The sequence below is a fragment of the Leptosomus discolor genome, chromosome 6, assembly GCF_034619465.1.
Source record: "Leptosomus discolor isolate bLepDis1 chromosome 6, bLepDis1.hap2, whole genome shotgun sequence".
Lineage (NCBI taxonomy): Eukaryota > Metazoa > Chordata > Aves > Leptosomiformes > Leptosomidae > Leptosomus > Leptosomus discolor.
In genome coordinates this window covers 41,928,750-41,946,001 of record NC_141396.1, presented here as the reverse complement: position 1 = coordinate 41,946,001, position 17,252 = coordinate 41,928,750, and the positions used below count along the sequence as shown (strand labels likewise).

The 17,252-nt window shown below is 37.6% G+C and overlaps 1 protein-coding gene across 1 annotated transcript in view; it reads left to right on the top strand.

Moving 5' to 3' along the window:
- AKAP9 (A-kinase anchoring protein 9) overlaps positions 1-17,252 on the top strand; it is a 98,683-nt gene that overhangs the window by 75,076 nt on the left and 6,355 nt on the right. Inside the window, exons 32-47 of the mRNA XM_086467319.1 lie at positions 41-1,129; positions 2,212-2,358; positions 2,743-3,246; positions 3,668-3,731; positions 4,434-4,552; positions 5,313-5,504; positions 6,400-6,588; positions 7,250-7,394; positions 8,150-8,369; positions 9,400-9,550; positions 10,091-10,759; positions 12,463-12,665; positions 13,552-13,660; positions 14,533-14,718; positions 15,275-15,475; positions 15,847-16,079. Of these exons, the coding sequence (XP_086323445.1) occupies positions 41-1,129; positions 2,212-2,358; positions 2,743-3,246; positions 3,668-3,731; positions 4,434-4,552; positions 5,313-5,504; positions 6,400-6,588; positions 7,250-7,394; positions 8,150-8,369; positions 9,400-9,550; positions 10,091-10,759; positions 12,463-12,665; positions 13,552-13,660; positions 14,533-14,718; positions 15,275-15,475; positions 15,847-16,079 (4,421 nt within the window). The remainder of the gene's footprint in view (positions 1-40; positions 1,130-2,211; positions 2,359-2,742; positions 3,247-3,667; positions 3,732-4,433; positions 4,553-5,312; positions 5,505-6,399; positions 6,589-7,249; positions 7,395-8,149; positions 8,370-9,399; positions 9,551-10,090; positions 10,760-12,462; positions 12,666-13,551; positions 13,661-14,532; positions 14,719-15,274; positions 15,476-15,846; positions 16,080-17,252) is intronic.

Here is a 17,252-nt window from a genome sequence, read left to right as displayed (position 1 = left end):
GTTCCTTTCTTGGTTTGGTGTGTGTGTCCCCCCCACACAGGTTATTGAAGACCAAAATGAGCATATACGGGAGCTTGAAGCCCAGGTAGAATGTCTGAAAAGTGATCAAGAACGTGTGAAGAAAAGAAATGATGATGAAGTAGAGCAGTTGAATGATATAATTGATAAGCTTCAGCAGGAACTGGCAAATATTGAACAAAAAGTACCTGCAGACATTGCTGCTTTTCAAGAAGATGCTGACAGTCTGAAACACACACTTGAAGCAGTTCTGGCAGAAAAGAAAGCTTTGGAGAAGCAGTTAGAAAACATAAATGTAGAGGCATCTCAAACAAAGAATGAGCTTGAGGAAACCAAGTTAAAAATGAACCAGCTAAAGCAAGAAATAAGTATGTTAAAAAAAGAGTATGAAAGAATAACAGAGAAGTATAAATCTGCTCTGATGAAAGGTGATAGGGAAAAAGCAGAAGATAGGAGCAATGGGAAAACTGAAAAAGTGGAAGAAGGCTTATGTGAGAAGGTAGAGTTGCTAGATCAGTCCCAGCTTAGGTCTTCAGATGAGAATGCAAGAGTCACCATTAGCAAGATGGAGGTACAACTGCAGCAACTTCAGGCATGTATTGAGGAAAAGGATTCAGAACTGTGCCAGTCCTACAATGAAATAAAAGACCTGAAAGACCAAGGCAAAGCTGAAAGAGAAACACTTAAAAAGAAGATATTAGAACTGGAGAAGACACTAGTGGAAAAAGTTGCTGCTGCTCTTGTGAGTCAGGTTCAGCTAAATGCAGTTCAAGAGCAAAGGAAATTCATGCAGGAAGTTCCGGAAGCTTCAAAATGTGTGGAGGAAGGAAGCAAGCATGCCCAAACAGAGGGATTGAGTGATAGAACTGAAAATGAGACAGGATCAAAATTATCACTGTTAACACAGAGGCTTAGTGAGATGGAGGACCAACTGGCAATGGTAAATTGTAACTTGGAGCTAGAAAAAGCAAATGTAGAACTTGCACAAAAGGAAGCTAAAGTGAAAGAAGAGAGACTCTTAGAACTTCAGCAATTTCTAGAAGAGGTTCAAGAAAAACACAAAAGAGAGATTCAGAAATACATTAAGCAAGAAGAAATGCAGACATATCAGGTAATTAAGATGCCATTTTCTTTTGGCTTTTTTTCACTAAAATCTGGTATTTTATGTAAACTATAATGAATGAAACACTTCCTAATGAGACTAATGATAAGAATATTCTGCTGCATGGGGTAGACCTTCATTTCTCTATTATTCCTGGAGTTACAAAGAAGAGAAAGATGTTATTTTAGATGAGCCTCACTATCAATTTCCGTTTTACATTAGAAACACCTGGCCTTTTCATGAATGTAGGGTGATTTTGAATTTTGGACATCTGCTTTCTTACTCTTACTTGAATTGACATAGAATGGAGTGAATTATGCTTTTACATGGCATGGAGGTAGAGAGATAAAAATTAAAATTATAAAAATTATCTAAGAGAGGGCTCAGAATGGTAAGGGAGTGGTAGCAATTTGTCTGTACAGTTTTTGGGGGGAGGGAGGTTGTTTGTTTATGTATGCTTTGGTTTTGGTTTACTTGCTTTCCTGTCTTGCCTCCAAAGATATTTCTCATCAGTAGTTTTTACCAGTATACATTTGTCCTGGTTTCCGTTCGCCACTGTTTATGTTGCCTCTGAATTTAAAACCTTCAAAGTTGACTATGCTTGATGGGCCAAACATGGGCTTGGTTGCTGAAACTCTTACATTCAGAGACATCATGGAACCCAGTGCTGGATCAGAAAAGGTTCTAAGACCTTTCATCCAAATGCAGATTGAATGAATGCCATAAATATCTTATAAATTTAATATTATCAGACTTCATTTCCTACTCTGTTGACCTTCCTCCCTGTGCTTTCTACGTGATGTAGCCAATTTCTGCTTGCAGTTCCACTGAAGACCTGTAAGAAGATGGTCTTTCCTCCCCTGCTTGTCTTTCCTTCTAAGCTTATCCTGTTTGTGGGAGTTAATCTAGGAAAATGATCTTTCAGTCTTAATTTTTTGAGGCTATGTTAATCCAAATAACATACATTCATTTTCCTCTGTGGTCTATTCATTTATGGCTTTTGTAAGCTGCTGGGAAAGTGGTAATTGGTGTTAATGCTTGTTTCTTCTTAAGATTCTTCATAATTTTCCATATCTTGTGTTGCCACGTAGGTAGGAGCACAACTCATGGAAAGTCAAAAAGAAAATGTGCTTATTAATGAACTTGAACTACAGCAAGTTAAAGAAGAGGCAGCTGCTGCTAAGGAAGAACTGAGCAGTTATAGAGAAAGGGCAGAAAAACTTCAGCAAGAACTAGCAGTAAGAACCAGCTTGTTCCACATTGTATTTAAAGCAAATGATTATACGGGACTTATTCTGCAAATATGCATGCTATAGGTTTTTTCAGTCTTGTGCTGAAAATGCCACTAAGAAACGGTCACTCAGTACCTACCATCAGTGGAGTAGAGCTGATACTGTAGACCAAATCTTCATTTATTGCCAAAGTACATAGTTTTACAGTCCACTACAGAGCAACAGTGGATCTAGAGCTGCGTTTCTTAGGAGATCATATTTGTTACCATGTGTCACAACTTCTTAAAAATAGAACTAAACTGAGTTCTAGTGCTATAGAGGGTTGTTTGGGTTTTAGATTTTTTTTTAAGTATTTTGAAGGACTGCAATTCAGATTCTCCATATTTACAGGTTAAAGAAGCAAGTCTGATACATCTTCAGGAAAATCTGTTCAAAGTCAAAGAGAACCTAGTTCAAGTGGAAGAGAGGCTTGCAAGTTACGTGAGAAAGGACAAGAAAATGGAAAAAACTGAAAGTAAAAAGGATGCAGAAATATTGTGTGATTTGTCAACCAGTGAGTCTACTCTAATTAGAAAAAGCTCATCATCACAAACAGACAAGACCGTGGAAATCAACAGCTGTATCCAGACTTCACCAGTCTTTGTTAAAAATGCAGAAATCCAAACTGATTTGCAAAATGAATGCTCTTCAGAAGAGATTGCAGAGATCATAAAGGAATTCACTGAAAAAATTGACCAAATGCAAGAACTCCATGCTGCTGAAATCATGGACATGGAGACAAGGCATATCTCTGAATCTGAAGCATTAAGGAGAGAGAAGTTTGTTGCAGTGCAAGTGTTGACTGAAGAATGTAACACTTTAAAGGAAGTCATAGAAACTCTACAAGCTAAAGAGGTACGTGTCTTATTTTATATTCATTGAACTACTTCGGTTCTTGCTTTTGCTCCTGCTACAGAAATTCTCATTTAAAGTCTGTTAAGCGTGAACCACTGCATGTTTGGAATAAAGCTTTTGAGTGTTTTAATGTTTCCACGGCCTAGGGAGAGATTTTGAACCCCATCCTCAGTCATGTAAGTTTGGGAGTGTGCTTGACCGACAGGTGCTTCCTTGTGCTACTGCCTTGGACCTGTCCTGCTCTGTGGAGTGGGGACAAGTGTAGGTCACCCTACGGAATTCCAGCTTTCATGTCTCCATTTTGATTACTTTGATTGCAGGGGAAACCAAACAAATAGGCTCATATCGTTTCCTGCTCCTTAGAATTAGCTCCCTTACTGTAGGTGATTAAAGATTTGATTGTTCTCTTTTCTAAATATAGGCAATCTCACCTTCTGGATTAGCACATTCTCCACCGTATCAAGCTAGAGATGCAGGTTCTAGTGGTAAGAAACTTGTTTTTATAGATTTCAAGCAGCATTATGAATTAAATCTGCATTTTTAATATTAAGTTTACTGTTAAAGAGTTTGTCTTCTAAGAAATAAAAACAACTACTTCCTAGATCAAAGCAGAAGCCCGTCACATTAACAAAAGGTGCTGAGAATGCCGTGTCTGTTAATTTGCTACAGAAGGAAAATGGCTAGAGTGGAGATGGGTTGAGGCATCAAATGCTAATTTTTTTCTTCCCACTGGACTTTCTATATTCTCTTTAGGTATTCCATTGTCTGTTCAGCATAGCTTCATCATCTTTTGATAGGAATTAAAGCTACATCTCCCTAGCAGTGGGAGATGATGACAGGTACTGACTTCTCCAAGGGCAATAACAATTATTAATGTGATCCTTTTCATAGGCAAAGGCTAAGCATATTAAGGGGAGGGTCATTTGGCAGAAGTGCTTGTGCAAATAATTATTTCTCTTTTAGAACTAAACTAGGATTGTTAGGTTTGGTTTTTTAGTTTTGTTTTGCTGTTACTGCTTTGAAACTGAAAAAGAAAAACTATGAAACAGGTAGTCTCCAGGCTTAGAGTCAGCTCTGGTGACATGCAGCCACTTGTTACAACAACAGACAAAAATACTTTTTTGATGCCTGTTCTTCAAAGTTTCACAGTAATCCAGCTTTCATGTTTTTCTCTCCTTTTATTTTAGACTCCAATTCAGACTGGAGTCAAGGAATTTATCTTACTCAGACCCAGGGATCGGACACGATATCTGAAGGAATAGATGAAGGTGAAACTTCAACAGATTTACTTCCAAAAAAAATTAAGGTAAAATAGAACTGATCATTTTTATTATGGAACAAGACTGATACTAGCCATTTAGATAAGTTTTAAATTGTCGTCTGTTTTAATAGATTTAAAAATACTTCTGATAAATGACGTGCTTTTTTGCATGTTAAATTGGGTTAAATATGAGTTTTGTAACTGTAGGCTTGTTCTCGATTAGGATTACAAGAAATATAACTACTGTTAGTTATAACGTATTGTAGTTATTGTGCATTAATGATAATGTCATGATCATATATTACACAATTTTATAGATTCTGTTATTATAGGTGTAGAATAATATCTATATTATGAAATAGTATCTAAATAACAAGTGTGTTAATTAGAAGCACAGTACTCTTACTGTTTATAATAACACTAAAAAAAAGGCAGGTCTTTTGCAACAAAGCCCTAGCTTAATAGCCATTTAAAAAAAATAATTGCAAAGCTCACCTGAAAGCTTCCCAGGACTTTGTTTGTAAAATGTCAGTTTCCATCAGGAACTGTTTTAAAATTTGGGTATTGATTTGGTGGATGAACTTTGGGAATTTTCATTTGAATCTGAAGAAAAATACATGTATTTAATAAGTTCTAGGTGACACTTCTGTCTTTGATAGGAGGAAGCATAAATAGTTTCTTTATGCTGATCAATTTAGAAGTACCAGAATTCTGGTATCTATGACATAAGATTGTTGTTGTTGTTATTGTTGTTATTATTATTATTAGGACTAGCTTTACTGATTTCTTTTTGTATTTACTGTAGAGTTTACTGAGAGCAGTCCATCACGAAGGCATACAGGTGCTGTCTCTCACTGAATTTCCATATGCTGAAAGAGAGATGCCACCTCTTAAGCAAGAGCCAGAATCTTGGCTTGAGGAAAGGAAAGCTTTTCTAAGCACCATTTCATCTTTGAAAGACCTAATTGGAAAAATGCAACTTCATAGGGAAGCTGAGGTATAAATAATATCATAAGATTCTATCTAAATTAAAAAATATAACATTATAAGGCACATTCAGAATTCATGTTTAAACGCTCTAAGTACACTGCTTCAAGGCAAAAGATTTCAAAAATATGCAGTAAAGCTGCATGTCACGCTTTCTGGTAATAAAATGTGTGTTAAATTACAGCTTGCATTTGTTCTTCTGTGTGTTGATAGCTTTAGACTGTATAGATCCACCTTTTAAAAATAATTCTATTTTGAAAGCATGTTTCCAGGAGCAGTTTTTAATGTTGTAATTTATTGGAGTAGTAGAACTTGGATGCTATTAAAAAGATACTGTAGTGAGAGAAAAGGGGGAAATTTGTTCAAAATATAACACAGTGTTACACAGTAATCTGTTAAAACTTATTAAGACTTGCCTGTCTAATTGCACCAATTAGACTTTTGGGTATATGTAGGTAGTTTCTATTACATCTGCATTTCCTTCAGCATGTGAAGTAGGATGATTAACTTTCTATCATTATAAAATTAAGTCTTCTTCATACACAATATCTGCACACTGCAACATGGCTCTCTGACAGTCTGAGAACATACAGGTAACGTCATAAAAATGAAAGTGGTAGTGTGATACAGTAACATAAATAGTAACTACACAGGGGTAAGTTTTCAGTTATAAAAAGCTAAATTTCTTCCATCTAGCACGCAGATAAAAGTTTAGCATTTGTGCATGCCAGAGAAATCATAATGTACAATAAATACACCCATTTGTATGAATGATGGTTACGTAGCTATTGAGTCAGAAAAGCTCAGTATTCCACTGAAAACACACACTTTACATAAAATGATAATAACCACACTTGATGTAATCTTTAAATTCTGCTGTTTTAATTGTTTATACACCACTGCAGGTCTATGCAAGTTCTGAATGTCCTGAAGATGTCTCAGACTGGCGAGGAGAACTTCTTTGTGCTGTTCAGCAGCTTTTTGTGAGGGAACAAAATGTTGTTCTTGCTGCATTTCAAACTGAACTTGCAGAACTGGGCACAAGAGATGCAGTGATATTGATGAATCGGTTAGAGCACATACTACAAGAGCAGGTAATATAAAACATACTTTAGTCCAAGTGTGTTTGTCTACATTAGATTTTAATTTTTAATGTATAAATCCATTTAAAAGTGTGTATTGTAATAGTAGCTTTGACAGTCTAAGGGTGAAAACAAAGTAAGACTTGTAGGAAGATGAGGTGTCTTTAGAAAGAAAAACTGGTGTGGTGCGGGAAAGAGATTTTTGGGTGCACAAACTGTAGAAAAAACAGCCTTCAGAGATCAATTTGAATTAAAACACAGTTGTTCTGAGCTTGATTTCATTAAGTTAATTAGAATTATGTTACACTGTCTAAGAGAAAAGGTAGCTCACATATATGAAGTAAGTTGTAAGAAGAGGAGGTGATAAGGCTGCCATGGGACAGAGAGAAGTCAGTTATCTCCTCTGAAACATGGAAGGATTAGTGAGGAAAATTACAATTTGCCATAAAACCAGTAACTCTTTTGGTTCTATAATTTTGATGCCTAGTAGAAAAATAAATAACAAAATAACAAGCAGTTCTTCCCAGTATTATAATAGTGACTTAATTATGACTTAATTGAAAATGTTTTGAATATATATGCACTATGAATATATAAGTAAATGTGATATCCACACCATAGATTTTCTAATAAAATCTGGGGTTTTACTTTTAAATGTTTCTAACGCTAATAGGCTACTAACCAGAGAGCAGCAATGGACTGTCTTCAGAATGCAGACAGAAGAAGTTTGCTGATGGAGATTCAAGTATTACATGCTCAGATGAACAGTAAGAAAAATAATCCAAAGAGAGAACAAGAGATTGATTCAAAAAGCCAAGGTGACTTCTGTCGTAATAGATGTCTCTTTCCAAAAGCTTTCATGGCAGTGCTCATAACATTGTGGGTGAAAAAAATACTGATTTTCTTTGCTCTCTGATTTTGGTACTCATGTTCTGAGCACACATACGTTCCATCTTTTTCAATCTCATTGGACTAATTTTGCAGAAATTAAGATATAGCCTGTGTTCTTATGACTTGTATCAAATTGAAAGTGATACAAAATTATTTCAATTGCTATAAAAATCAGCCTTGTATTTTAAGGTTATTTTCTATGTACGTGCTTCAGTGGTTAGGTTCAACAGCTTTGGAGTTATCTAAGTTGGATAGTCAGTCATAATGAATAAACTAAGAAGCAACTAGAATCAACAGCAGGAAGTTCAGAGAACAGGTATATTTTAAAATTGCGTAAGCACTCACTGTCTGTGTTTTTTCACAAAAATTTGGTCACAAGTATGCATACTTACCTAACTTCAGTTATGTTAGTCGTCATCTAAATGATACGTGCTGATATGGTTGTGCACGTAGCCTTTTAAAGAAGTGTAAGAGTTGAAGTGATTTCTTGGAAAGTGTGGAAGGTATTCCAGTATAAAAAGCGTGGTTGTCCTTTCACTCCGCTATTGAAAGAGTATATTATTTTAAAATATCACTCTTTGGTGATAGCTTTGTGGTCATTCTCTGTGCTAGGGGAAGCTACCCAAATAGACAGTGTTGTTTATTTACTAAGTAATTTCCATATTAATGGTATTCTCATTAGAAATGCTGGAGTATAATATGCAGCAGAAGCAGTTGCAGATACTGGAGATGCAAGTGGAGCTCCGGAGTATGAAGGACAGAGCAGCTGAGCTTCAGGAACAGCTGAATTCAGAGAGAATGATGGGTGCTGAGCTGAAGAATGAACTTGCACAAGCCAAACTAGAGCTTGAAGCAACCCTTAAAGCACAGCACAAGCACTTCAAGGACCTAGAAACAATCAGGTGCGGCTTTCAGTGCCAAACTTTCCATGATAAAGATGGTCTTTTCTGTGTTGTCTCAAGTCATAATACTTATTTTAAGGAAGTTGATCTCATGTAATGTAAATGCTTCTCAGTTTTTCTGTGAAACGTATATGACAAAAAATAGGCTTCTGTTCCATTTGACAAAAAATGTAATTCTATAGATTAAGAAGATCTGCTTCATAGTTTGTTTTAATGATTTATTATATCAAATTTCTTTTTAAATTTTGGCACATTAGACTACTGTGTACAAGCTAATAACTGTACCATATTTATTAAAGGTTTTCTGCTTCTAAAAATTAACATGGAGAAAAAAGATTGCAGAGTTGAGATGACTTTGCAAGTACTTCCATATGAAATTCTGTAACTTCTAAGTGTTTGCTTTGGCGTGGTCAACAGCAGAGGTAACAGGCCAAGTATTTGGCACTCAAGAAAGCCATTGCTATTTATACCTTTACTAAATGGATGTGCCCATGTACAGTATCTTCACGTTCAGCTCAGAGATGACAAATTAAGACAGAGTTTAAGTTTGTGTTACCTTATAGATTACCTTACAGCCTTTACAGACCATCAAGAGCAAGATTCTTTTGCAAATTGGTGCAAAATTGATTTGCAAAAAAATGAAAATTCAGGACATACATTTTTTCCCCCAAAGATAGATTTTTTTTTCCCTTGGAGATATGTGGCAGCAAGATGCATTCCCCCTGTGTCCTTTCAGATTTTGGTCAGTGACCGGATTAAGTTGAACACTTGCTGTCTCTGAGCCACCAATTAATAAAAAATGGCAGATACAAAGTTAGCAGGATGGACACACTTTCTGTCATTTTTGAGCTATGCAACTCTTTTTTTATTTTTGAGTTAAGCTTGGTTTTCTGCATAGGCTTTTCATTGTTACTGTACTACAGGAGCTGTGTTTTCAGTGCACAAGATGGAATAAATATCAAGGAACTGATCTTACTGTGATAGGATTAGATCCATTGTCTAATCTAAAGTTTGCCCATTTCTCTTTTAGGACTGAAGTTAAAGAAAAAGCAGCTGAGCTAGATATTCTCAAGGATACAATGGCCAGTGAACAGAAAAAATCAAGAGAGCTACAGTGGGCTTTGGAAAAGGAAAAAGCTAAAATTGAACGCAGTGAGGAACGAGGAAGAGAAGAGCTTGAGGTATTCCATAATGCCAAATGGCCTGGGACATCAAGGAGCACACAAATATTCTTTTGGTTAAGACTTCGTCTCCGCTTACATTTTTGTTCAAATTGTTTCAGTCCTTTGCAGTGTCTGGTACAGTGAGGAAGAGAGCAGGTATCTTAGTACAAGTATTAAGACAAAAAAGCGATCACTTTAACAGCATAGATTTATTTATATCTTGAAGTCTTCACTTGCAGAATCACTTTCACAGTTACGGAAAGTAAAAGCAGCTAGTTATCTTCAACTTCAGAACTACGGCTGTTTGTATCTCATTAAAAGTGCATGTTACAAATATTCTTTTGTGAGATGATCTGATTTTAGAATAAAGGCACCTGTAATATATTTTAATGCCAGATGTAACTGCAGCATTCAAAGTATTGTCACATTAACTGTGAACAGCAAAACCTGTTAAAAGCAACATGTGTAGAGGTAGCGTATTTGCAATTTGCAGAAGATAATGGAAAGTATGTAGAAATGGCTTTAATCAGTTCTTTTCTTCTGTATTCTTATGGGAAGGATTTAAAATTTTCACTTGAAGATCAAAAACGAAAGAACTTACAGTTAACAAAACTTTTGGAACAAGAGAAACAGCTGTCAACTGATCTGCAACAGAAGATTGAGTCCCAAGAAGCGCTCAGTGCTGCCCAGCTGTCGTGTGAACGAGGCCGTAATTCTGAGTTGCAGGTGCTTCTTGAATCAGAGAAGGTTCGAGCTCTCGAAATAAGCAGTGCTCTAGAAAGGGAAAAAGAGCTATGTGCTCAGCTTCAAAATGCTGAAGATAAGGGACAAGCTGGAACACCTAGTCCATCTGAGGAATTACTTAAAGAGCTACAGAAACAAATGGATGAAAAGCATGGCCGTATAGTGGAGCTAGTAAGCGAGATGGAGAAATACAAACTGGAATCTGCGCAAGTAAGACAGCAAATGGAAAAAGAAAGGCAGATCCAGAGGAAAGCATTACAAGCAGAACAAGATGCTAACATAATAGCACAGAAGAAACTCCATGGACTGGAGTCCAAAGTAGAAGACCTTCAGTGGCAACTTGGAGAAAAGAAGCAAGAAGTTCATAAACTAAGGAATGAAACAAAGAAGTTGCAGGAAATAACCCAAGAACTACAGAAAAAGGAGCAGGAGAATGAGGGAAGAAGGGGAGTCGAAAGGACACCAAGCCACAATCCAAATGAGGTACAGTAGGACTGAGAGCAATGTGTAATACTGAACTGTGCATTTTAGCTTTTAATTCTTTTGTTCAGTTAACACTGTGTGTTGCTTTGCCTTTACTCGATCTATAAAATAGCCTGTGGATTACAAAATATGGGCACCAGAGAAGGGGAAAGGGAAAGCATTCCAGTTTTGCTACCTAAAACTATTCACATGCATCCTCTGAGACTGAAGCTGTAGAGGTGTGTGAGGAAGAGCATGAGCAGGTGAAATGCATCTGACAGTATAGACACACTTTGTGTCTTAGTATAGGAGAAGACTATTCCCTTCATCCAGTCACAGGAATGAGCTGTTCCTATTCAGGAATGCTCCAGGTCAGTGCTCTTAACCTTTAGTTCATAAACCACAAGTAGTCTTTGAAATATTTAAAAGTGATCTCGCACCAGGTTTAATAATTAAATTAGTAAGTTATCAAACAAACATATGCATGAATATGTGTATGTTAGCAAACAGAAGCAAGAAATCAAGGTAAAAAAATGAATTTAAGAATTTAGCCTAATTTTTAAACGAGGGAAAGTTGGAGCCACTGTTGCCTGTAAATTTTTCTCTCTCATAAAAGGTTTGGAAAGTTTTAAAATTATTTTTAAATTACTTTTAAAACTCTTTAGAAACTTCCCTGTAAGTGATAAGTGTTACTGGGTGAGTGATTTCCGGGTAGGACAGGAGACTTGCCTCATTGCTGACTGTGGTTTTGCCCATCCTGCCATTGTTCCATGCTTTTGGGCAGCTGTCTGCCTGTGGAGCCAGGAACGAAATTTTTCTCTTCGTCTAATTTGGCTACTGGTTTTGATCTTCTGAAACGCTGGAAACTACCCATAGCTGGAGGCAGATGTTGAGTGCGTTGGTAACTGTGGTAGCACCAGCCTTCCTGCCATGCTCAGTTTGTGTTCTTCTGCTCCGAGGTAACTGCCAGCACTGCCGTCAACAAAGAGCCTTCCTTGGATCAGGGTGGCAGTGGCTGTTGGGGCTTTTTCCCCTCCTTGGCAGCAGACAGTATGATCTGCTTTCCAGGATCTGCCTGGAGTTTCACATAATGAATCTCCTATGACATTTGCAACACCCTGCTTTTTTTCACTGGGATCACACCACGGTCAAATATCTAAAGGCACAGCCGTAGACTCAGGTTTCCTTGGGAAGGCTAGCAGTTCTTCCATGGTCAGTGTTGGGGGGCTGTTAGTGACGGTGAGGAGCACATCTTCAGTTCATTGCTCATGGCAGCATCAGTGGTATGCTTGCCTGTGACTGTGGACTGACATCCATCACCATGGTGGGCTTTTCCAGTCCTGTTCCGCTGACTGTGAATTGGTCACTGATACACATGGGCACAGCTGCACAAATTTCGTGCACAACTGGTAAAGGCGCTGCTGGTGGAAGAAACAGAAAGGCTTGGTGGCTTCATGCCAGCCGTGTTTGTTGAATGGATTTGGACTGTAGCTGTATGATTGCTAGGTCTTAGTCAACAGAGACATCACGCTACACCATTCACAAATAACACTTTAGTGGTATGCTACAACGGTAGTGTAATCACACTAAACTCCTTTCTGTGTCAGAATTGTTCTTCAGTTTCTGGGTGTGTTTCAGAAGCAAATATTTCCATTTTAAAACACTGGACCACATGCATTTTATATATATATATATATGTATTAAAAAAACATATTTATGTACAGACTACCTGGGATACACCTAATGACAGAACAAGAAACTGGGTTCTCCAGCAAAAAATGAAAGGAGCTGAGACCAGTGAATCGACCTACCCCACACCGACGGGAGGAGATCTGTCTGCTGCTACTGAAATTCTGGAAAGTGTCAGACAAAAGCTGCAAAACGCATCTCCAAAGCTGAAGCAGTTGGCTAGGAAAGCTGCCAGCAGGTTAGACCAGTCTTCAGCTACTTGGTTTTGTTAACAGCAACCAGCAAGCTAATGTACTGGGTTTTAATCATAATTCATAGACTGCGGGCCTAGCTGATGTTGGGGTTTTTCTGATTTTACAGTATATGCCATTACTTGAGATACCCTGTAATCCTGCCTCACATCAGTATATCAAGTGCTGCTCTAAATCTTACACATTTAATATGGTCCTTTATAAGTTACAGCAAAGTTGTCTTTTTTTTCTCTGAAAAGTGATAAGGTTTATTTGGGTATGGTGTAGGTAGATAATTTTTAAACAATTTAGTAATGAAATAATTCACTGTATAAGAGGATGAATATAGGGATTATTGCTATGAATCATCCCCCTTTCTTCCCCCAGAAAAAATTAATATTTTGTTGTCAAGTGAAACTGATATTGATTCTTATTTTCTTGGATTACTATCTCCTTAAGAAAAAAAATAACATGGTACCAGGTCCATGGGAGGTTTCAATCTGTTTTTATTTTGCTGTGATGGTGATTTAATATTAAACATTCATTCTGAAACATTTGGGCAAAGCAGAATGCATTATATCTTGAAAATACCCTAAGATTTTCTTGCCACAGATTCAAAAAATTTGTGGGAAGCAGAACCACGTTTTTAAATGTGCTTCGTGTAGAACATCCTTTTCTCAAAATGAGTGGAAACTGTTCCATGCAAATGCTTTACAAAATCAAGCCAATTTCGTGTAGAGTCACTGAGCAGTCTTGAAAATGTTGCCATGTCTCCGTGACTATGCTGAGGTGACTTGCTCCAGTCCCCGAGCATGCAGGTCGGTGGGAAGTCCTCTCTGGCTGGCTCGCAGCATCAGGCTGTACCTGCTGCTGAAACTGTGCCTTTTGTTCCAGGTTACAGTTTGAAACAGCAGATGATCAAGACTTCATTGCAATACAAAACGCTGTTGAAGAAGTTATTTTAGAGCTGCAAAAGCTGCCTGGATTGTCCTACCTGGAAGAGGTGAGAGTGCAGTGTTGTAACTTTGGTGGGAGAGCTTGGAGGATGAGCCATGAGTGGGAACCAGCAAGGAGTTGTTAAGTTTGGACCTACCCAGGTCTGTACTTTATAGAGGAATATCTGCTCCAGTGAGTGTTCTGATTGGGAGTTGGTGAAGTATAAAAAACCCTTTCCTTTTATTTTTAAATTTTAATTACCTTAAAAGAAAATTTTCAACTTTCAAATTAGAACTTTTACATTTAAATTATAAATTTTTGAATCTCTCAGCTTTTTCTTTAAGAAAATTTATTTTTCTTGCAGAATTATGTCTGTAACCGAGGCAATTTTTCTCAGTACTTCCCAATATTAAAATCAGCATTTAATATTCTGTGTTGATACAACGCATTTACTTAAAGTGCTCTGTATTTACCAGAGGAAAGACAGTCAAAGACTGAGCAGTGTGCAACTGTGTAAAAACTGAAATGAGGTAATCTGTTAAAAAGAATGCAGCAGTATTTGATTTTAACTGAGCTTGGCTGGGTCCTTGCCTGCATTTTAAACAAGTGTTTTCATCATGACTTGAAAAAAATCTTTGAGGCTTTTCTTTTCCTCTAGGTTAGATAAATCTAAACATAGTTGGAAAGCTTTGCAAATTGTTACAGCTGATACAATTGAGCTTGTGTGAAAATATTCTACTGTGATACACAGGATAAGGATAGAAAAGAAAGTCCCATTAATCTATAGTTTATTTACATGTACGCTTCTGTTTTCTTTATATAAGTTATTATGAAGTTATTGTCAGTATCTACAAAAGTTTTTCACTGTAAGCCAGTTATTGTCCAGTTGACAACTTGGATCGAAGACAAGTTGTGTTTGGTTTTCTTTCTTCCTTTTAGCTGAAGGTGGTGCTGCCACCCGGGACTCCCTCAAGCTCATTGACTGAGAGGCTACTGAGACAAAATGCAGAGCTGACGGGCTTTGTCAGCAGGCTGAGTGAAGAAAAGAATAACTTGAGGAATGCTGTTATGAAACTGGAGGAAGAACTGAGAAGATACCGGCACAGACAACCTTCTGGAGACTACGTATGTCTTTAGTGGTGCTGCTATAACTATGTATATATAGGCATGAAAACATCATTCTTGGTCCTAGTCACCTAAGTGCGAGTGATCAAGCTGTCTGTCTGGCTTGGCTTCTCTCTGCAGAGTAAATGGGTTCAGTTATTCTTCTCATGTGGTCAGTATATCTCGACTCACTCTCTTTACTGCAAACTTTGTGATTTTACCCAGCTTTGTTTTGTTAACCGCTCTTTTCTTTTAAACTCCTTGTACTTCTCTTTGATCTGTATCTCATCACCGTGATGAGTAGCAAATAGATCCAGATAGCTTCAAGTTCATGAAGGTAGCATGGTCCAATGAGGGGAATTTTTTTGTAGAAGCTGTATTATTCTATGACATTGATCAGGCTCCTCAACTCACTGCTGCTGGGGTGTTAGGATGCAAGGGTGGCCTCAAACCTAATCAGTGGGTAGTTTTTCTCTTGTTAATTTTACGTTTTGGTTCCACCAAACCAATGACTAGAATGACACAGCTCAAGCTTTTCCAAACCGTGTGGTTCAGATTCAGTTTTTTTCGTTTTCAGTCTTCTCAGCACTCATCGGATGTTGGAGTTAATATCAATTCTCTAGTTGCCTCTGAGAAGGAAACTTGGAACAAAGAAAAGCTGTCACTGCAGAAGTCTTTGAAACAAGCCGATGCGGAGCTCTCCAAGCTGAGAGCAGAGCTCAGGAGCGAAGCTTTCCTCAGAGAACTGGGATCAGATTCTGAAAATGCTGTTTTAAGGGTAGGAAGACTTTGTCACCCACATACTAACTACAGCTGCTCTTTTTGTTTTTATTTGGGCCTGTTTTTCATTGTTTACGTATTCTAAGTAAACAGGTATTAAATCAGTTTTAAAATTTTTACCCTCAGATACCTGACTCATATTTTTTTTCTCCTCAAGAATGGTATGTAAGCACCTATGTTGTCCATTTGTGTGTATTCTATTTCTCGCTGCTCAGGTGAGCCTCAAATTGTGAAGCCTCATTCAACAAGTGTGATCCATGAGAGCAAGAAGTGAATAATCACAGAAGTGCTATAGGAGTAATGATGTTAAAAGTCTTAGAACTGTAATCATTCTTGGAGCTTTATGGGGCCTTTTTTTTCTTGTTGTAGAGAATTTATGGCAAATACCTACGAGCAGAGAGCTTTCGGAAAGCTCTCATATATCAGAAAAAATACTTGCTGCTGTTACTAGGCGGATTCCAGGAGTGTGAAGAAGCCACACTGGCCCTTATTGCACGGATGGGTGGACAACCTTCCTACACAGACCTTGAAATCATCATACATCGTTCCAAGGGGTTTACACGATTTCGCTCTGCAGTCAGAGTGTCCATCGCAATTTCAAGGTAAACTGGAGGAAGTTAGATTTCAAAGAGACAGGACTGTGCAGTTTACTATATACTTTTCTAGCTCTCTGGTGAAATCTAGAACTTTTCATGTTTTCCACTTTGGAAACACTTTCCATTCTGTTTAAATTGTACATTTTTGGTAGTCATGGATACAGTAGATATTATTGTTGAGCAAAGCACTGATAACAGGAATAGGCAATCCGATTGTAGTTCAAAAGGGCTCTAGAGTATTCGGTAATCAGACATGGAGCGTACTGGATAAAGTCGTAATATTAGGAAAAAAGAATTATTAGCAATTCTAGGGTATGCACTTATTTACAAAGGTATTTTCTACAACTTAATTTCCTTTAAAGGTAAAAATCTTAGGCATGTATAATACAGATTTATGAACTAATTTTATGCAGCTAGGCAGTCATAGAATCAGAGAACCATAGAAGAGTTTCAGTTGGAAGAGACCTTCAAGATCGAGTCCAACCTTTGTCCTGGCTCTGTCAACACCACTGAACCATGTCCCTAAGTACAACACCTACCCATCTCTTAAACACCTCCAGGAATGGTGACTCCACCACCTCCCTGGGCAGGCTGTTCCAATGCCTCACAGCCCTTTCAGTAAAGAAATTCTTCCTAATTAGTCCTTTGAATTCACAAGACTTTAGGTCTCACACTGATGAGGAAGAACAAGTGAAGTTATTACTGCATAGTACTGCCATGTTGCCAGCAAACCTTCTTCACAAAGGTTTGAACTCCAAGCACTTCTGCATGCTATTGATCTGAGCCTTCTGTGTAGTATAAATTCAAGGAACTATTAATGTACCTGCTGTAAGTGAGGCTTTTACTCATATTGCTCTGCAGTTACATTTTTGGGATGAGACAGGGCAAAAAGTGTATTTAGTATGATTTTAAAATGCTGATGCCCTTTGTTGCTTAGGCCCTTGAGCCATTTGCTGTCCACTTGGACTTATGCAGCACCTCTAGAATCACTGGTGTTGCAGATGTGAAGCTGAAAGCAGATTTGGACAAAAGATGTTTCTCTTAGGTCTGTGTATAAGGATGTTTTCTACTTGATCTTCAGGTTTTAGGCACCCATCCATTAATTTTGCTTGATGTTCAAGAAATTCTTATGCCTTCTAGAATCCAAGAAGCAGAATATTTTTAGCAGACTTTTTCATT